Source organism: Botryllus schlosseri, chromosome 3 (assembly GCF_051294905.1).
Source record: "Botryllus schlosseri isolate E-star chromosome 3, Bs_hap1, whole genome shotgun sequence".
NCBI lineage: Eukaryota > Metazoa > Chordata > Ascidiacea > Stolidobranchia > Styelidae > Botryllus > Botryllus schlosseri.
In genome coordinates, this window is record NC_137238.1 from 11,172,157 (window position 1) to 11,195,304 (window position 23,148).

Genomic DNA, 23,148 nt, shown 5'->3' on the forward strand with positions numbered 1-23,148 from the left:
ACTTTTAGCAGTTTCTGGTCGCATTTTCAAGCACCAGTACCAACAAACGAAATCCCAATAGTGTGTTGGCTTCGAAATTACAATGAAATGTCGGTCTACGCCGTCTGAATCTCGAGTCAATGACTTGCTTCGAGTCATGCCCAATGACTCGAGTCCAAGTCGAGTCAATACACAGATTGACTCGAGTCGAGTCGAGTCATCCGAAAATCGTGACTCGAGTCGAGTCATAACTCGATTCATTACAACCCTGGTCATGACCATTCCACAACATTGTCGCCAAATGCAATGAAATCAGCTTGATCGAAAAAAAAAACTATCTTCAATACGATGGATCGCAGGTATTATAATCTTTGTGATCACATAAAGGCTACATATTTGAACTTTAAAATATTACTTTCTGTGATGATGCAACAATGAGTGATACTCGATTTCGCCCAGCCCTACCGGCTAGCCCAGTGATTCTCAAACTTTTTTGAATATTGAAATATTTCGCGCCGCTCTTATCGTGACATCACAAAATCAAGCCGGGATGCTAGCAAGCCCGAAAGATAGTTTGATGACATGGATATGCTGTGACCATTGATGAGTGAAATCCGAAATATGAACTTCGAATTGTCTATAGAGAAATAAGTATGATATGAAGATAAATCGCGCCAAGCACGAAATAAAATCGTATGACCGCAGCGTCGCGCCCCCATCAGATGCTCTCGCGCCTGCCAATTTGAGAACTACTGGGCTAGCCAGATATTAATCGCAAATAACAGTTCAAACTTAATCGAATATGGAAGCAACCTCGCCACTTGACAGACCCGACAGTCACATCGTCAGACAAGAAGATTGCGGAGGTTAATTGACGGGCTATCCGTCCTTGATTTGATATTAGCGTCTACTTTCAAATGATATTTCAAGATTCCACTGCATATGGTGAAGGGATTAATTAGGCAGAAAATACCAGTACACGTTTTAAACTCGTAGCCTAAGGGCCGCAATCTTTGGGGGGGGGCCGGGATTTTCATTTTTACTGTAATTCAAACTCACTTTAGGGAAGTCGCCAACTTGAAATAGTCCAGGGCCACTTTCCTAACTTGATAGACACCGCGGACGCACGGTTTTAATGTCAATATCCAATATTTGACATCTAATCAACTATTAGCTAAGGTGAAAAGGCATTATATCAATGTAACGTGCTGCTGTCTACGCGTGTGGTAAAATTATTGTTTAAAATAATCGCTGCTTTACCTTAATGCAACACTATGAATTATACGTTTTAAAAGGCAAGGACGTAATAGGTCGTTGATTTGCTGGTCGTTGATTTTTTGCGGCATATACACCCACTCATGATATAGGCCTACATACACGCGATCTGTGCAATGCAACAAAGAAGTGGGATTTCCAAGTCTTGCATCACCTCTCTATGCTATCCCAGTAATGCATGAGCGCCAAGCGGGGGCTACATGGATACCAGCGTTACAAATCAGGTCTTTGCTCTAACCCGGCAATGAAACGAACCCACGACCGATACCGATCAAGAAGCCGGACGGTTGACCTTTATGCTATCTTGATTCTTGACGGTATTTATGAAATAGCATGATGTATATTCTTTTAAAGTTGATATTTGCAAAAGGCAGTTGCACGACAATTGAGCTAAATTTGAACTTGGACTGGGGGGTCCGAAGGAGTGCGGGATGGTTCAAAAGGTTTCTTTGAAGACAAAAACGTTGGCAATCACCGACCTAATGGATCTACCTTTCGCTTGCGACTGCCAGAGCATCTTCAAGTGGTCTTGTCACCAGCAAATCAACGACCTCTTAGCATCCAGCCACAGCCAACGCACGACCAGCTATCGAGTGGGAGGAATACTACAGAATAAACGTCTTGCTATTTAGAGGTTTAGAGGTTTTTCGAGCCCCTTGAAAATGCTCCGCGTACCTCCAATTGATAACCACTGCATTGTGTTGACCGTGGCCATCTAATTGCGGGTGGATCCTATAGGATTCATGCACAGTTTTTCACAGAAAAGCTTCAATCAATTAATGACATATTGCGTTGTAGTGGTCATAAATAGGTCTGGGCAAAATCGAGTACCTGAGTGATTCGATTCTGAATCACGTAATATGCTTCGAGTCGAGTCGAGTAATCGAGTATCACTCATTATGACGTCACAACAGGATGTACTATGTCGAAGTCCAAATATGAAACTTTTATGCCACCACAAAGAACGTATTAATGCCTGTTATCCATCACATTAAAGATACTTTGGTATTTTTTCGACCATACCGATTTCATTGCACTACTTAACAATTTTGTTGGATGATATTGACTTCGGAAATGTGTTATTTCCAGTAACGTTCGTAGCTTTACACTGTGCCTGGTATGCTAAAACACGGCCAATCAAGGTTTCACGGCTTCCTCAGTGGAAAATAGTATCAAAAATATAATTCTCGTCAGTAAATTAACTTTCAGTTGCGAGGACCGTATCATTTCAGTACTCGAAAAAATCGTCTTTTACTACTCGACTCGAATCATTAAAATTACTACTCGATTCAGATTCGAGTACTCGAATCATTCTGCCCAGCCCTAGTCATAAACGGTTACTGTTATCGTCGATAAATAGATATTGCCAATACGCATACGATGAGCTATACATGATCTGGCCCGCGAAGGGATTTTGTCCGGCCTGCGGAGAGTTTCCCGTCTTACATGATAATGTGGCCCGCGCCCCCAGTCTGCCGAACTTTTACACTACTTGCCTACCATCTCCAATTTTAGTAAGCGTATGTTATGGATTATGATATACTTGTATGCGCAGCGTGCGAGAGTGGAGGTTACGCGTAAGTTTGTCGAAGCGAGAAGACTTGCATTATCGGCATTTACGATTTACTCAACCATAATATCGTTTGTGGTAATCATGGTGTTTGTTGACTACAATGTTAATTTATACCAGGCTGATAATTCAAATTTTTCATTCCGTAACCGCCGACTTGTAGCACGGCACACTTTTAGGCTTTTGTAAGACGTAGGGCTACCATATATTTTGGAAATCTGAAAAGAGTATACTTTTTTAAAATTTCCAGACTCACAAAACCAGAGGAAAATCCTGGAAATGGTAAATTTTTTCCACTTCGTGGTCGCTTGACTAAAAAAAAGGAAAACTTTCTCTCACAGCGCCCAAATTACAGTTTTTCCTTTCATATTATCAGTTGGTCGGCTAAATAAAAGGTCAACTTTCCGGCTCATCTCCCGAAATAACCGGTGGAGCGTTATTTCAGTGGTAATTTATTGTATCTCAGTCGATTATGCCATATATTCAACCAAAATTCTCCAAAAAGAGGACATTTGGGCGTCCTCCGATGACACTTTCAAAGAAGTCCAAAAACGAGGACAAATCCTCCTAAAAGAGGATGTATGGTGACCCTAGTGAGACACCGCTTATACCAGGCGTCACCAACTCAAAACGAGCCACACAGTTGAACAACGACGCTATCACGTCACCTACTCCACATTAATGAATTGATATCTTGGTAAATTAGGGGTACCGGCGTTATCGAACGCCTTGAAATCTTAATTAGGGATTGGATCGTGTCTTCATTTATCAGATGGAAGCAGACATGACGACGCCTGTATGACAATGCTATAGTCAAATCCACATTGTGTTCGTCATTATAGGCGAGTAATGGCTTTGAAGTGACATTGCTGTCGTTAAAATACATTCATTAAATACGCTTTTTTCCTAGTATATGTGGATAAATCGGCGAATAATGTGCAATCCGGCCCGCCAGGTACCTAATTTTCCTATATCCGACCCGCCGACTGGAGAAGTTACCCGCCCCTGTCCTACAGCGTTCTCAACAGAATTGTCAATTGCGATACAAACTGTTTTTTTTTTCATTCATAAAGCTATCCAACTTTGAATAGTAGAATGATGGGCGTCTTCAAATCCAGTTTTTGAGCTGTCGCTACGAGAAGTACATGAAAACCTTTTTAGATATCGTACCGAAATCACAGAAAGATAGAATATAAATCCGGGGCGACCAACTCATTCCCCGTGAGAGAATTTTCGGAATTGGACGAAATATCAAAATATAAATCAACTAAATAATTTATTGTTAACTTGCAAGGCCAACCAAGAATTTGAATAGCCTGACATCAGAATTTGGAATATTGAATACAGAAATACCATTTCTGACACATTGGCGTATAGGAGAGGGGCCAGCCACAGTTTTGTGTATCTTTGTAAATTACTATCAAGTAAAATATTCCGTGGTAGATTTATCCGACTGGATATTTAGCACTTCACGCGATATATTGTCACTCATTTTGTTGCTTTTAGTGCACCCTCCCGAAAATTAGAAATAAGCCGAATTTACTGAATTGAGTCTGACTATATTCGCGACTATGTAGAGTTACCATATTTTGGAAATCTGACAAGAGGACACCTCAAAAAAGGTCAACCCTCACGCTCGGTGCCCAAAATGCAGTGTCTTTCTTCACATTGTCAGGTGGTTGACTAAAAAATTAAGGGTCATCATTCTACTCAGCTTCCGAAATGCCCGCCGAAGCGTCACTTCCCTGCTGATTTACGGCATCTCAGTCGCAGTTTGCTATGAATATGACCAATACTCTCAAACAAGAGGACAAGATTTCAAAAAAGAGGACAAAAGGGTGTTTCCTCCGGGAACACTTCCGAAAAAGTCAAAAAAGAGGACAAATCCTATTACAAGAGGACGCATGGTAACCCTACGACTAGGCTCCTCCTCGCCACCTCATCCGCGTCCGCGGTGTCTTACAAAAGCCTAGAGGTGGGCCGTGCTATAAGTCGGCAGTTACGGAAAATATGAAGAATATCGGCCTGGTGTAAATGACCATAGCAGTCGACAAACACCATGAATACCCCAAAAGACAAACCCTACGATTTGGAAAGACCTCGTCGTCTAACATTCGACTTCGCGTCTGTAGTCGCAAAAAGATAGTCGGCAATGAAACCTACGCACAAATTTATAGACACATATTCCCAAAATTTTCGATATTTATAAGTCAAAGCGCTTAATAATCCTGTCCTTATCAAATGAGCTCAGCGGTATACAGATGCGATATATGCAAGTGACATCAGCATTGAGCGTCCCAAAACAAGTCAAATTCGTAAAGGCCAAGGGCCGCATGACTTTATTACCGAAATAAAGATAGGCATAGGCAATGCAGTTTAACGGGCTCATTTTGATAACTCTGTGTCATTCCAGTACAATGCTGTGCTCTCAGACACGGGCGGCGGGCATAGTTACCACAAAAGAAACTATATTTCATTGAAAAAATGCAAACACAGCAAAAACTATCACGGTAATCACTTTCATTCTATTCTGAACAATGAGCTGTGCACGATACCTGACAACACTCTCCAGCAACTAAAGCGCGAATGCACGTGTTAAGCTGTTCATGTCTATTACCGGTGTACTCCAGACTAATCTGTTTACCCATATTGGCATACTATGCGCACCGATATCCTGAGATATAAATAGCTACATAGATCCGCCTTATAGCCGCAATAAGCGCGAATATTTTTTATATTCGTGAGTGAGCTTTATTAAGCGTTCTCCTTCAATTTTAAACCACGTCGCAGGCCGAAAAATGAGACCACACGGGCCACGTGTTGGTGACCCCGCATTAAACTCACACTTTGAGTATGGTGCACTCTGAGAAGATTTGAGAATCTGTCAAATTGCACAATACATCTACGGTGACTCGATTAACGTAAAATATTTGTAGTATAAATATTTATATTTATATATCTTTATTTATTTATATATAATATTTAGTATTGCCAATGATGGTATTTTTAGTTGAAGTATAATCATTTTCATATTCACCGCAGTTGTAATAATTCAACGGCCATAACTGGAATAATTACAATGCTGTAAATTTCAAATTGTTATCCATTTTGCATCACCGGTGTTTTAATTTGCAAGGTGCTGACAATTGGAAGTAGAATCACCATTAAGCCGAGAATACACGTTCCGTAAACGCGTCCGACTATTTCTCTCCTCAAAAGGATACGACGCGGGAGAGAAGAAGAACGAAGTGAAACAAGGAGCAGAAAGAGCAAGAGTGTGACAAGTCACGTCCATTCGCTTTCATGCGTATTTCCATCCATCAAGCACTATGTGGTATAGACGGGAAAACTTATGAGGCGTTTTGTTAGCTCTTATCTATGGTTGCACTGGTTGACCCCGGGACAATATTTGCTATATGTCGCGGTAAAATAGGTGTGATGCCATCTGGTATCAATATGGACAATTGAAAGATCATTTGTTTGTGGTCATGGATTTGTTCAGCCTGTATGCAGCAGCCATTTCTAATGATCACTTTCCGGGCTTCGGTTCTATAATCCCTCATGTTGGTTATTCTGCTTCTAGTAAGACTTTCTATTCTAATTCTTTATGTTATCATTCCGTCGGAGGCTTCACTTGCTCGCTTCACGATGTTTTACTCTTTGTACCAAATACTGCTAGATCAAATATTTCCCAGACTACAACCTAAAATATTGTGTAGCCTACCATTCACTGATGCAGTGTACTGATTCTTCAAACTTTCTCTCGCTAAATCCACGAAGTCGTGCATCATATTCTATTTTTAGAATTCCTTTACGTCACAATTAATTTAAATTTAAGTGCGTATTGTTTCATCCATTTGATTGGAATATATTAATGTACTGCATCGAACATGTATCAATTTTTCATCGAAAGCTGAATTTTTGTAACTCTCTCTACTTATTTTTTTTTAATTCTCAGTAATCATGCTTCTTGTATGACTGTCAATTCCAGTGATTTGTTTCTGTCCATGCCAGTGCATCCACTGGGACAGTGGTTATCAAACTGGAGGGCGCGAGGCTGCGGTCAACTGAAAATCTTTTTCTCGTTTTCCGCGATTTACCTGCTATTCATATTAATTATACTCTATTTATAGTCCGAATTTCATATTTGGGAATTCTCTCAGAAACAGTCATCCAGTGGTTCCCAAACTTTTTCGGTGTGAGGACCAAATTAAGAATTTCAGAGTACGGCCAAGGCCGCACGAATACTACGGCTATGAAACGGACCCAAACAGTCATCATGGCTATTTCGGAGGAGTTTTATTGCCCTGGCGAGATTTCAAAACTGTACACTGTTTACCGCTACACTTATCTGTTGCATTGGGTGTCCGTTGAGTGAATCAGCTTTCTCGCCCAAACGCGCGAATCGCGAGAAATTTCTTTAGTTTCATGACTGAATCGGTCAATATGATCGGGAATTGCTTGTATTGTTATCAATTTTCATCCCGTCTCTGTTCACGTAGGCCTAATCTGATTTACCGGTAGAGCTGAGTGAGGTGTGCTTGAAAAGGTATAGGCCCCCTCAATAGTAATTAAACATCTCCGGGGGTATACCCTTTGGCAGGAACGTAACAGCACTTCTTAAGGACCCAGGGATCCCATAGGGTGATAAACTGACCCTGCATCACGTTGTTCGCTTTTGCCGCGAAATTAAAGTTGTACTGTTTAGTGAGACAGCGCGCGACGTGCGAATATTTCGATAATTCATGATAAAATTGGTGACTAAGATCCGGAATTGCATGGTTGTCCTCTCTGCCCACGTAATCAGATCTACCGGTAGAGCTGAGTGTGAGGTGTCATTGAAACTGCAGACCCCGTTAAATTAAACACCTTCGGGTGGGCGGACCCCTACGTATGACTTCTTTACATGATGTTATTTCGTGATCTCCTCCTGTCTGCTATAAATAAAAATGTACAATTGCCCAAACCTACTAAACTGAAAGATCACACAATTTCAGATTGGTATTTCTTCACTGGCATATAATTTTCTTTCCTGCGGGATGGTATTTGTCTTGCCAGGTTCACATTGCTAAGACAAGAACATTCTGCGCTAGTCATTTAGGCGCGTATATGGACAATTAAACCTATATGCATTTTGTATATATAACAAAGCTTTTGGTATTTCGAAGTTTTTGGTCAGCATAAAAGCAGTTCTTTGCGGCCAAGGCTTTCTCTCTGCCGATCGCTCTGACACACTTCTTGGAGTCACATTTACATGGCCTAAAACTTTATATGTCTTGGTCCGTTGTGGTGCGGTCATGGTCAACGCTGATATGCCAATTTCTATAAATCTTGCGTATTTTATCTTGGGGAAGAGTACCCAATAATCAAGATATGTGGCGAATTGAAATCGCGCATTGCGCGAAAAATGTTTGAAAAACTTGCATAAATTTTCCAAAAATACTATATAATTTATGCTAATTCACGAAATAATGTTGGGCCCTTTCCGAGCTCAGCCCCTCAATTGGGGGTTTGAGGTGCGGCAGGTACGGCCCTGAATATATAGGACTACCAACTATGCTGCTTTTAGCCGGCTAAGCAGTATGTCTTTCGGCGTATTCAACCGTGAGTGAAGTGTTGCACATCTAGTCATCATAGGCTTACCATAAGGTCCTCTTATAAGATGATTTGTCCTCTTTTTTTATTTTTTTAAATGTGTCCTCGGAGGATGCCCAAATGTCTTATTTTTTGAGGATTTTCGTCACATAAAGGGCCCAATTATACTGATATACAGTAACTCAGCACTGTAGGAACACTACGGTGGCTATTTCGGAGCTGGAACGAAAAGTTGACCCTTTTTCAGTCAACCACTTGCTAGTGTAAAAGAAAATATGTATTTCCGGGAGTTGAGCCTCTTCTCTTTTAGTCAAGCGATCACGAAGTGGGGAAAATTTACCACTTTTTCAGGTTTTTCCTCCGATTTAAAAAGTTATCAGTACCTCTTTATATCTATACATACTGCTCGTTCAACTGGAAAGTTAGGGCACATTGCATTGAAACAGCAGTGACGTAACGTTAGCAGTCTATACTCACAACTTTCCTGCAATTCTGTAATCAAAAACTACAGAGGCCAAGCCAAACAAGAGTATTTTATAAATATAAATTTTATTTTTTGTCGTAAATCGATTTCCTAATATATTTTTGGGCCGCAAGAAGGCTATCTGGGGGCCGCACTTGGGAATCACCGGTCATAACCTTCCATGCATCCAACTATCCGCTGGGATTGCATGCATTCTGGTTAGAATTTGTGATATGTTGATAAAGGGGGAGTATCTAAAAAGTATGAAAACCAATGCACTAGAATAGTTTGTTCTCCGTACAAAATATTGTTAGGTGTTCAGCTTTCCAAGCTGAGTATCTCTTGAGTATCTCTCCAAGCTAAACAAATGTGCACTGCTACATCAACCTTTCTGCCACTATACTCATGCCATCCCCTTGCCTCAGTACTAGTTTCGTACGTGTTGATGATATACTGAAACTTAGGTGCTGGTGGTTCGGTATATTGACTATATGCTGTGCCATAATATGTATCATTGTTTCATTGTTAACTGCATTTTTGTCATAGTCACCGACATGTTTTATATTTGCCTACGTTCAAAATGCACTTTTATGACTCCTTGCAGAGACATATCCACTCGGATATGATTTTTATTGGATTATAGTTTAATTTGTTTTTGCAAAGACGTTATCCGGGTTTTTGATATCGGGGGAAAACAGGGATGATAGTATGTCAGGGCGTTCTTTTACCCGGCGGATCTACACCCCGTGAGGCGTTGATAAAACGCTTAATTATCTACGCTATATCTACATTATCGTATGTGTGTACAAAGTTGTAGAATTGAGTAGACACAAAATCCGATTCTCTACCTATCCACCGGGCTCACATATCTACCAAATCATAACAGCTTTTCTACATCTCTGATTTGTTGATTGTTTGCTGGGATTGCAATAAATTACGGTCATTTAACTGGGTTTATAAAACTCTATTCTCTAAACTTGGTAAAAAACACGTCGTTCAAGTGTATCCAAAATCTATACCTATTGAGAATGCAGTATTTCAGCATAAGAAAGTATGTTAAAGTAAAAGTATATTGCAACCAAAACTATGATACAAACTAGCAGATAAACCAACTTTGGTACTATGAAAATTAGACGCACTTCGTTGATAATGACCGAGCTTGATAAGGAGGCGATAAATAAATTTAGATCCACTGCCCTACCGCAACTCCGTTATGTATTTTACACGTGCCTCTGAAACATGCATATTGTATTTCTGATCTGGTTGATCTGCAACGATTCTTTATACGGTTTTGTTTGCTGGAGTGGTTATTTCTTACCATATACTTCCCAGGTGGAAATACATGTATCTATGAAACATCAAGCTCACCATCACTTGCTTCGTGCATCGGCGAAAACTTGCATTGTAAGGTTTTTTTGGACGAACGTCAGTAAGTATCATTTCGGTGGTAATTCCGTTCTCTGCATAGGATGAGGGTGATAGTATTTCTATTGCAGTGGCTCTTAACCGAGGGTCCGCGAAGCTTCTAAATTCGCAAAATAGGTGATAACTAGGACGATTTTTTTTAACCTAAAAAACGGAAGATTTTGACCTAAAAAATCTAAATTTTGACTTTTTTTGACCTAAAAAAAATGAAATTTGACCAAATTTTGACCTTACGTATGCAAATTAGGTGTTTTCGCACATTATGTCAAAACTGAACTACTTTTCTTCATTTCTGGTTGGAACTGTCTGTCCTTACAAAGTTGATTGACCTGAAAAAAAAACGTTTTGGGCACAAAAACTAGCAAATTTTCACATGAAAAAACGATTGAATAGTATATTCATATTGAAATGAACCGGAATATTTTCGGCTGACACTCGTCAGGGGTAATCGTCAGCAACTAGTAGAGAATTGGAGAGAACATCGTATATCAACAATCGTATCACAAAATATGACGTCATTTGTGTGACTTGGAGTCGACTTTTATCAAAATACGCCAACCAAAACTCTGTCAACAAAAGGAGTTCGTGTACCACCTAAAAATAGTACATTGAACGCTCTCTCTTTCATGCCGGTGACGTCATATTTTGTGATAGGTTTGTTGATATGCAATGTTCTTTCCAATTCTCCACTAGTTGCTGACGATTACCCCTGACGAGTGTCAGCCAAAAATATTCGGGTTCATTTCAATATGAATATATTATTCAATTGTATATTGAAGTTCTGTATCTCCATGAAGCCCATGAAAAAACTCGTATTTTAACGAAATCTGGCCATATCAATATTTGTTTCATTTGATCGTTTATCATTCACAATGAGCAGACGATGGGTCGTTTACAACGGTAGGCCTATAAAGTAGGCTCCAAGCTGTAAAATATCAAGTGATAAGTTCACCGACAGCGCAAAATCTACGATACAAACGAAATTCAGAGGCCAAAAAATGTTTTACTTTGTAATCAATTTTGACAAATTTTGACCTAACGCTACAATTTTGACCTAATTTTGACTTTTTTTGACATGTCAAAAAAAATCGCCCTAGTGATAACCTAATTTGTATCTTTCAATTAGGAAAAGCGCTTCATTACTAGTAAAACTCCAAAACTCACTACAACAGAATTGCCGTCTGAGAGGAAATACTGTGTAGACCACTGTGTAGACTCATTTTGTTGTTAAATTAGCAATAGCCTGCTGATTAGAGGTGGTCAAAGTAGTCAAGAAAGCTACTCATGTTGAAGTAGATGTAACGATGAAAAAATTTACTCAAGTACGAGTAGAAGTACTTTTTTATAAGCAACTAAAACTACTTGAAGTAGAAGTAGAATTGACTGACTTTAAATCTGCTCAAGTAAGTAAGTAGTTGTGAAAACGATCATAATTCGTTCGCATGGACTGTAGGGTTGTTCAGTATTGAACGACTTTCGAAAAGTCGTGATTTTTTTAATCCGATTCCCATGCATTCAAGGGTTCTCAACCCGCGGCCCGCAGACGATTATTTTGCAAGAGAATCCCGCTACGTAGTTGGCCTGCAATTTTAAATAGTGTTTGACTCACTGCGAACGGTTGTTGAGATCGCCGACAACGTTACCGACGCATCGTTCAAAATTACTTGGAATATCGCAAAATCCTAGAAATCTGCTACAGAAGGTGCGATTTCGATAAGACTTTAACATACTGTGCGAATATTTGCTGTCTCACGGCTCAGTGAACTTGATTCACGTCACAGTTTCCATTTGGCTACAGGCAATTTGACGGTCATTTTTGACCGGCTTGCCGAGCATTAAATTTGGTAGAATAAGTATCAATCGAAAGCTGACTCTGCACTTATTACGAAAATATAAATTTTATTCCGCTCGCGGCCCAGGAACACAATAACACAATAAGCCTCGAATTTTTCATTGTTATGGAGATTGGCATTGGGACGCAACAATGCTGTCTGGCGAAACGAGAGACTCAACAATGCTGTCTGGCTCCTTTTTCTTGAGCAATTGCTTCGTCTCGCTAGACAGCATTATTGCGTATCAATATGCCAATCTCCATAAAAATGAAAAATTAGATGCTGATTGTGAGGGTTCCGGGGCCGCGAGCGGAATAAAATTTATACTTTCGTAATCAGTGCAGGGACAGCTTTCGGTTGATACCCGTTTCAACAAATTTAATATTCGGCAAGCCGGTCAAAAATGACCGTCAAATTGCCTGTATAGCCATATGGAAATTGTGTCGTGATACAATTTCACTGAGCCGTGAGATTTGCTTGTGTCGACACCATGTAGGACACTATGGTTCTACACCAGGGGTGGGCAAACTTTTGAGCTCGCGGGCCGCATTCAACATCTGAATTCATTCGCGGGCCGCACTATATAAAATTGGGATTATAAACCAAAACGCAATATTGATATATGATTATATATAGTGAGGACATGGAGACAATATATGTGCTTATTTAAAACAAGCCAAGTATGGTGGCGGCGGGACAAGCGGCCGCAGACGCCCCCAGTCAAAGCCTGCTTGTGCCAACTGTTTGAACCTTGAAGTAAACAGATGAAACAAGGAAGAAAAACAGAAGCAAACCGAGATGGGTGCTTTTGTGTCCTAGAATACACAAAAGGGCCCTATTACGGCGCTTGTGACGTTGTGCTGCGGCTAACCACCCAGTCTGTCACAAGCGTTACGGGGGAGGTTTCCTGCGGTTCCTCCGGTTACCCTTTGAAAAGAAAAGCCAAATATTGCTTTGATGATATCGTACACGCGGGATTTCATAGGCAGGCGGACCTCAATAACCAATTTGTCAAAACTATAGAGATAAAAGGCGGTTGGCCCGATTCTTCGAATAGGATTGAAATATAAATCTGTGAGCAGTGATCTGTTCATAGATTTAGTAATTCCACTTTTGGCTCAGTTCCAGGACACACAATGCTGAGAGCATCATAACCATGTTAGCTTCAAACACGCTTCTACTATGTGTACATAAAATATACATACCCCCATTCCACGCATACAGACAACGAATGTACTTAAGACACGCCCGAATCGGTTTTTTTATAAGCACATCACTGAAATAATTAAAAATGAAGTGGGCAATCTGAAATCTCACTGGTGATCCAATTTATGTCAATCTCGTCGCAGATATCCCGCTCTGATACCAAGTATTTACCTTAGATCAGTGGTTTTCAAACTTTTTAAGACACGCCCCGCCCCCTTATGATGGTCAAAGATTTCGCGCCCCCTTATCATCATATCACAAAACGCAACCAGTCTGCTAGCAAACCTAAGGGGTAGTTTGATGCCGTGGAAGGTTACGACTGTGGATGATTGATTTTTAAATATGTAATTCAGACTAAATACATAGCAATAACAATGAACTGGATGAAAATCGCGCGAAGCGCGAAAAATTTTTTTTGTCGAGCTCAGCTTCGCGTCCTTTTCAGATGCTTTCACGCCCCCAAGGCGGGCGCGCACACCAGTTTGAAAGCCACCTTCCTAGAATTAGCATTGTGAAATATAATATGAAAAAGTTAATCAAGTCCCTGCATTAATTCGATTTCTAGTACGCATTTTATCAAAATTTTTAAAAAGTTTCTTTAGACTCTCGCATGCCGCACAAAACGGCGTGGCGGGCCGCATGCGGCCCGCGGGCCGTAGTTTGCCCACCCCTGTTCTACACTGTGAACCTTTTGGTAAATTGTAATTTTCATTCTGTTATAAGATCTTTGGCTCAAACTTGTTGCATTTCAACTGCGGGCCACTCCATGCATGGTGCTGGCAGCATGAAAAAATCAACGCTTAACGAGCATGCACCATGCACCTCGACAACCTTGAAAGTTTTAGCTGCTTTGTTGCAGAAATATTCTCGGAATATTGTGAATATTTAGTGACTCTCTGCTGCGAGCATGATCCGCAATCACACAACATCACGAGCGATATACGTAGTCAGCGAATGATCCTTATTCAACCAATCCATGAGATTGATATCGTCTACTGATGTGAAAATTTAGCAGGCGCACGGGGTCAATCTGGACTACATATGTATACTGTATCGTTAAAACCAAATCCGTGCGATTAAAGTGCTTGCTACTTCTGCATAACTTGTTGTTGCTTGTGGTATCGGTAGCGAGTATTGAAACCCGTTGTACACTCTGCTCAATATCAATGTAGCAATGCTCCGAACAAATTGCCCGGAGGAAATGCTGGCTGGGCAAACGTGGTGAGGGGGCCAGCGAAAAACGAACGTGACTGTTGATCCTCATGCCGATAAATGGATGGTTTGCAAGTGAATGTCTCTGATTAAGTTATTGTCTTTAGATCGGTTGTCGATTGCTTTTATTGAGCTACTACTGTCCGGAAAAAATGCTAAGTGTATGTTGGGTTCGCAATTGTTACAAGCCCAGGCTAGACTGTCTCTGATAGCCGTCAACTCCGTCGTAAAAATACTCACCAGTCTGATCCGTGATTTTTTAGGCGAAAATTCAAAACTGGGTACATAGAATGCTGATCCACATCCGGCGTCAGTTTTCGAGCCATCTGTATAAATAGCACAATAGTTTTTGTATCGCTCTACCAGGGATATCTAGAACTACGGGATTGGACGCCTTTTTTCTGACGCCTTTTTTTTAGGTGCCCTGAAGCAGGCCTATTTCGATACAACCAAACAGTTGCAAAATACTTCGCAAAACTACAAGGACATGTCTTTTGTACATATTTATTAGGAAATAACACAATAAATATGAAAAGAGATGTCAGTTGTGCCGGTGACGTCACAGTCGGTTGTCGCGCTGACGTCACCATGGCACAATTTAGCATTTTGCAGAAGCCTTCGAAGTCAGTTTACGAATCTTTCTGAAGTTTTTCTTCGGTGCCTCTTCAAGCATCGGTTTGGCATTCAAACGCTTGAGGTGATTTTTTGCAAAACAATTAAAAGCACTTTGCACAATAAGGTTGAAGTTGAAATGGCTGGATTTGCATTTGATATGCATGAGGTGACGGAAGCCAGATGTAGAAGATACAACATAACGCATTGCATTCAAAAAAACATTGCGCTGATCCATACAACACATCAATTTCTTCATGGTGTCTTCATCTGCCGCAACAGCTGAGAAATACTGCACAGCCAATAATGTAATGACAAAGCAAATTTCAGTTGGTTCAGCCAGTCCTCCACGATCTGCCATGTCAAAAATCGTTTTATATCTCTCAGGAATGCAGCCATTATTATCTGGACCATTATTAATGCCGGATATGAGCACGCCTCTGCAGTCTTCACAATTCCTACGACGGAAAATTGAGCGACCAATATATCCAACTAACAAAGACGACAACAGATGCATCAGTTACGTCCACATCATTTGTGACGACAGTTTGTATGAAGTCAGCAAGCCACTGGAAATCTTTTGGATTTGCTGGTTCATAACTGATAATTGCTCTATAGACAGTCTATCCTCTGCAGCAGGCTTAGACACCGAATTTTTTCTCCGCCAGCAGCAATTGCTTCACAGACATGAAGAAATTACCTTCATTGCTCTGTCGGTACATCCCAAATCGGGCTTCGATTGGGTCGGACATTATTTTCCCGGATAGTAAATATTTCACATTGTGATTTACTTGTAGATGCTCCGTCAACGATAGCACAGCCCCCATTGTCTGAATACAGGCCATGAAGGTTTCATTGCTGAGACCAGCACAGCCCGACTTTTGCAAATTCTTGAATATGTCTATGGCTCTTCTCAGAAAGGTAACACCGGGATGATCCTCACCAATTTGCAGTGGCATGAAAAATGGATTCCTCTTACGCACGGCTGAAACGAATATTCTGTCGCATTAGGTCATGCAAAGTCAAATTATAACGAGAAACCTATATAATGTAACTTTTACCTTTGCTTGGGCTTTTAACAGACATGATATTCCAGATGGTTTCGATGAATTCAACATATTTTGCAGTTTCCAGAAATTCTGGATGTCCTTTCTTTGGGAAGTGCTTTGGTCCCCGTACTGTTGATTCATTAAACACACATGAAAGAAAGGGCAGTAATCAGGTCATGATCTTTAGCAAGGACCCATGAAAGTCGAGACGGCGAGCTAACATTGACATATGGTAGTTACTCAAAGCGTGTTGAGGCGAAGTTCGGGCAATGCTGCTGGGATTGAGGGAAACTTTTTAGAGTTGATGTGCAACTTTCAATGTCTTGCCTTCTTCCAGAGCATAGAAGGTTTTGATATGAAGGATCTTTGCATGGCATGATCCTCCAAGTATATTCTCATTGTCCTTAGTAGGGGGGTGCATCTGCTTCTTATTCACAAAATGGTTGAAGATGTTTTTGAAGTTGTGAGTGAAATCGAAAATCAAAAATATTTTTTCCCGGGGTCGATATGGATGTTCAATGCCATGACAAAGATCTCCATTTCAGAGATCCATGAATAAGTTCCTAAAAAAGAATTGTATGCTTGTTTACAACTTTGAAAACAAACAATAATATAAAACTTATTACCGGTTACAGACATGATTGTATGTTGATATTGCTCCCACCACCAGTATATCATTGAGCTTTTCCATCACTTCATCAAACCATGTTCGCAGCGTCTCAGTGTCAAGTTTGTCAACCGGAATGAGACAAACCACATCCTTGTACTTCCCGAAAAGTGATTGCACCATGAATGTTAACACCATCTTCGCGGGATTGCCACTTTCCGTTAACCCGATGAAAGAACCATTTGTATACTCCACGCGCTGTGCTGTATAAACCGCGTATATCATCAAGGTTACAATTTTTTCTTGATCGGATAAAGATTTAGTCCTTTCCTTCAAATAACTCATATAAAGTTTGCCTGGCGACACTTTCATATCTTCACATAATCTGCGAAGGTAGCGTACTGAAGGCAAAGCAAAAATGTCCAGCAATTGTTGATAGAGAGCTGGACTTGTAAATTTTCACATGAAGGCAGTGGTAAGAAGATCTGTCGAGTATCTCCGGGAATAGAGGGTCACTTGACAAAGTGACAGTTGCTCAATAATAAATCTGATCAACATTGGGTTGAAATCTTCACTGTTGGTAGATGACATCTGCGGAGTCAGGTAGTCCTCCAATAGAGACACAGCCGATTCTAAGTGGTTGAAATTACTGAGACACAGCCGATTCTAAGTGGTTGAAATTACTATCGCCACTGGACAACGACTGGCATCTGGCAAGAATGTTGTTCAATTCGGATGTCTTCTGAACGTAACTCGCATTCAATAAATCGTCATAAGCGGAAGGCGGAACCGGCTTGCCTTTGATGAATGAATGAAACTTCATGTCCTTCGATACTATCACAGAAGCTGTGAGTATGGGCGGTTGATGAATATCATTTGACGAAGTTATAAGAGTGAACTGCAATGTCTCATCATCAGTAGAAATGATATATCCAGCAGGGAGAAGTTCTTTCTGAAACTTTTCTTTCAAAGAGAGTAGGCCAACAACACATTCCTGCTGAATAAACTCCTCATTGCATTCTTCTCCTTGGGCATTCTCACTGGAAAGGCGAGCAGATGAGGAGCAGTTAGTACTTCGAGGTCTCGGATTGGGAGTCGTTAGATAATTTGGCAAAGTTGGGAATATATGATGCACAGCAGTAGAATTTAGCCGTAGTCTAGATCAGTGCTCTTCAACCTTTTTCGACGTGGTACACCCTTTTAACGTTTGCTCGAAACTCGTACACCCCTGTTCATTAGGGGTCTGCAAAAATGACTTTTTTTCTCAAATCGTACTGGCTACTTAATAAAATTGTTAGATTACCTAACTTAAGCCTACACACCAAATTTGGTTAAATTCCAACCAGTAGCCGCCTTGCTACGGGAGAAGAAAGTTTCTATTTATTATATGAAAATAAATAACGAAAAATTTGAAATATTTCTGTTCACCCCATGAAAGTATTAGGTTGTCAATAAAAACGATGTTCTTCAAATTTGGTTCAATTTCGACCAGTAGAAGCGGAGTTATTGCCGTCAAAATATTTGGATTTGAATAACATAGTATTTGGTCACAGAGTCTATTCGCAGCCAGTTATGCCCCCCGCCACGCAAATTGGAATTTACTTCGTGTCAGAGCAAAAACAGCATGACATTACGAACGATAATCAACCTAAATATAACAGTATTGGGGAGAGAGTAGGTAAAGCTACTGCTGCACAAGCGGTAATTCAGATCAGCGATTATAGCAGGCGCACCAGCCTATTGCGTATCAGGCCTGCCCCACACCACACACAGTACTTAGTAGCACATGGGCTGCAAGAGATGTCAGTAACCTCAGATCGTATACCGCTATACACAGTCTGTTGTCGCTGATTTACATCACTAATAACAAAATACTAAATTGCAAATGTACGGCGTAATATTGGACATACAATCGGCATTTTAAAACAAAAGGGTTTCGATTTCAACATGGAAGCTCTTTCGACCCTGGGTGGCTACGTCACTTCATTTATGTGCATTGCGGTATTTATTACTGTTATGTTCTCGATCTTGTCTGAACAATAACTCAATACGACGAGGTTGCAATACGAAATCAGTATATATTACCAGCAGAATAACTTCAAGGCAGGCGACACGATCCAGAGTTCAGTTAAATGAAAAACGACGAGTCCAACAGAACACAGGGTATAAATACAAGCATGACACACGAGGAAATAATGATTGGCTGAAATTACTAATCCTATAGAAAGAAAGAGTTCTACGACACCGAACGTAAATGCACGAACATAACAGTCCTCCCTTGTAAGTTAGAGGGTTGCCCACATTTACGGTGTATAGAAATCGGTGGGTTTCCTATTTCTAAGAGGATAACGTCTGCCCGACGATCGAGCAGGACTAGCTGCAGGACGTTGTGCCCTATTCCTGACCAATGGTTGCTCAGCTTGGGACTGTTGAGGCTGAGCAACTTCCTGTGTGGCTGTATCATGACCAGTGGAAATCAAGCGTGGTTGAAGTTGGTTTTTGTGCCTCCTCCAATACCCATGATCTGTTTTTATGATGTACACAACACGCCCCAGTATTTCCGTTACCACGCCAGCAACCCACTTTGGTCCGCTTCGGTAGCTGCGAGCGTAAACAGAGGAACCAATCTCGAAATGAGTGACTGATTGTCTAGGCGTAACGGGTTTCGATCTATCGAAGGGCGAGCACAAACTCAACAGATTGCGCGGCTGTCGACCATGTAAAATCTCGGCAGGCGTTTTCCAGTCTATGCCCGGGTGCGGTGCACATCGGAAAGTAGCGAGAAGTGTTTGGAGCGCGAAGTTGAGATCCTTTCCCCCGTCTCAATTTTTTATCAATCCAGCTTTTAAAGTCTGGACGAAACGCTCCGCTTCCCCGTTCGAGGCAGGGTGAAAAGACGGTGATACGATATGGCTGATTGCCAAATTAGAGCAAAACGTATCGAATTCATTCGATGTGAATTGCGGCCCACCATCCGTGACAATTGTTACGGGCAAGCCTTCGATAGAGAAGACTTCTCTCAAAGCGTTGACCACACACAAGGTTGTGGTAGAACCGACATTCATTACTTTAACGAAAGGATATTTCGAATGCGCATCGACGATGACAAGAAACATTTTATTGTTTATTGGACCTGCGAAATCCAAGTGAATTCGTTCAAAGCTTTCAGAAGTTACGGCAAGCGTCGCAACTCTTAGCGAGATTTTCAATGTCGCGATTAATGGAAGGCCATGCGATGCAACGTCGAGCCATCTGCTTCATTTTCGCAATACCCCAATGTATTTCGTGCAACAATAATAAGACTCGCGAGCGAAGTGACTGCGGAATGACTACGCGCTGAAAACCATCAATATTGAGCATGACTATGTCTTCGTGCAGAGAAAGCGAATGTTTGGGAGTCGAAAACCAAGAAAAATCATCAATGTGCGTCTTTGGATTTCAATTACCATGAGTGACAGATAATTTTACTAGTTTCATGGTTTTGTCCTTCAGCGTCGCGTCGCGAATTTCATTGCGAGTTAACGGTAAGCCATCGAATGCCATATTAACGGCGTGAACGATCTCCGCGTTTTCACGAATTTCCAGTTCGTCAAACTCAGGGTCTGGACCCTTTGGTAGGCGAGATAAACCGTCGGCGTTTCCGTGCTGATTAGTCGGTTTATAGCGAATATCGTATTGGTAAGCCATGAGCGTTAGTGCCCATCGCTGTAAGCGTTGCGCTGTAATCACGGGAATTCTCTTGTCTGGCGAGAAAATAGCTAAAAGCGGTTTGTGGTCCGTTACGAGCGTAAATTTTCTACCATACGCAAGAATTGACGAAATTTAGTGACTCCGTAAATGATTGACAGAGCTTCCTTCTCTATTTGAGAGTAGGATTTTTGCGAATCGGAAAGCGTTTTCGATGCGTGCGCGATCGGTCTCTCTTTGCCATTGTGCTAGATTGACAGGACAGCGCCGATTCCGAATTGAGAAGCGTCAGTTGACAAAATGAGCTGCTTGTTTACATCATAATGAGCTAACTGCGTAGCGTCGATCACGGCGTTTTTGAGAATGCGAAAAGCTGCGTCACATTCCGCATTCCAAACGAATTCCGCGTCTTTTTAAAAAAGACGGTACAAGGCAGCGGCTTTATTCGTGAAATTAGGAATAAACGCGCAATAATAATTGACTTTGCCCAAGAATGCCTGTAGCTGGCGAACATCCTGAGGTTTAGGCAACTGTTTGATTGCTTCAACGGATTTGTGAGACGGGCGTTTGCCATCCTTGTCGATTATGTGACCAAGGTACTCGATACTACTTTTGAAAAATTCACATTTAGCGAAGTTGACGGTGAAACCGTATTCGGTGAGGCGCTCAAAGAGTAGCGATAAGTTGCGAAAATGATCGCGTTCGTCAATGCCAGTAACGATCATGTCATCGATAAAACTAGCAACACCGGGTAAGCCGGCGATCATGGCATCAATACAGCGTTGAAAATTTGCGGGACTAGATGCGACTCCGAAACACATGCGTCGATAACGGAATAGACCGAATTGCGTGTTGATGACACACAAATTCTTCGCATCATCATCTAATTGTAGCTGAAAATAAGCATCGGCAAGATCAATTTTCGTGAAAATACAACCACCCTGTAACTTGTGAAGAATTTCATCTAAGGAGGGCAGGGGATGTTGATCTATTTGAATTTGTTGATTCAATGCTTTGAAGTCACCAAAAATGCGTACTGATCCATTAGATTTAGTGACGGCAACAATTTGTGCTGCCCAATCACTGTAATTGATTGGTTCGAGGATACCTTGATTGACTAATCTATCCTATTCGGTTTGAATAGCGATTTGCCTTGCGAAAGGCAAAGGGCGTGGCTTGTTGAATACGGGCTTGGCATTAGGTTTCAGGTGAATCGTCACCTTTGTCTTGGTGCATCGTCCTAATACATTACAAAAAACGGAGGGAAATTTGGACTGAAAAGATACCAATTTGTCGTTCGAATCACAAATGTCAATAGTATTACATGATTGCGATTCGACCATCTGCGAGGAAATTGCATCCAAAGCAGACGTTCCCTTAGCGGTCATGGAGAAAGCATCGCTCCAATCGAGACCAAAGATGTTTTGCCCACGGTGTTCGTCGAGAACCACCAATTTTAAGCCAACTCGAACTTCAGAACCCACCTGCACGCTTACAGTGCAAATACCTTTCACTTTCAGTGGCTTGTCGTCATAGGCTACGAAAGAGCAATGGTATGCTGAGAGTTTCGGAGAGCCCAAAGTTTTGTACCCAGTCAATCCCACCATGGCGGATGGTGCACCAGTGTCCCACTGTGTCGGCAACGGAATGCCGTTGATGCTGGAGTTGATCCAGAGCTGGTTTCCTACCCGTCGATATAGTTGATCGATGTCGAAGGAGAGGAGTGGCACTGAGCAGAAATTGACGGATGTGACCTGTTGCGTGATACTAGGTTTGGTAGACATGCACACAGGTTTGATATGACCTTTACGACCACATTTCTGACATACTGAATGTCGATATTGACAGTCTTTTCTCTGGTGATCGATGAAACAGCGGCTGCAGGATTTCAGTCTTTCTGGGAAGTTGCCTTGGTTGGATTTGGAAGGTTTTTCCCCCTTCTGATAACTTCCCGTCATTTTGTTGATGACGGAAGTGTCTTTACCGCTACTCTCGCCTTGGATAACTCTATCAGTTTCCAGCGTTCTCACGTATGTTGCGGCTACTTTGAGAACGTCGTCGAGGGATGGGTTGGTTTGTGTTGGACAATGCCGTCTCACATCCGCGTGCGGCGTTTCTTTAATGATGAGATCGCGCATTAGCTGATCAACGTAGCTCTGATCACAGCCATCTCTTGAGCATATGAGGTTGCAATCCTTGGAGATTCCCCGTAGAGTAGCGATCCAATCGGCGTACGATTGTCCCGGCTGCATTTTACAGTTGTAAAATTCGTACCTGGCTGCTTGCACATGAATGGAGTCCTTGAAGTGTGTAGACAACTTCTCGGTCAACGCGCCCAAGGTTTGCGCACTGACATCAGCCGCACCAAACAAATTACGTAGGAGCGAGTACGTTTCAGGTCCAACCCATGAGAGTAGACACGCTCTTTTTTTCTCCATGTTGGAAATGCCGTAAATTGCTAGGTGATGGTTGAATCGTTGCAGATATTGGTCCCAATTTTTTTTTTGATTTTGCGAACGAATCAAACTTTGGAGCGGCTGCTTCAGATGATGATGCACCGGGATTCAACCTCTGCGTCAATTGCGCCATCTCTGTCATGACTTTTGCCATTGCTTCGTCATGCTTTGCTTGTTGTT

At 41.5% G+C, this 23,148-nt stretch overlaps 1 protein-coding gene across 1 annotated transcript in view; it reads left to right on the plus strand.

Annotated features, from left to right (window-relative positions):
• The window catches only part of LOC145434831 (lutropin-choriogonadotropic hormone receptor-like), a 509,016-nt gene that overhangs the window by 34,692 nt on the left and 451,176 nt on the right, over positions 1-23,148 (plus strand). Inside the window, exon 5 of the mRNA XM_080312061.1 lies at positions 10,215-10,311. Coding sequence (XP_080168187.1) covers positions 10,215-10,311 — 97 coding nt within the window. The remainder of the gene's footprint in view (positions 1-10,214; positions 10,312-23,148) is intronic.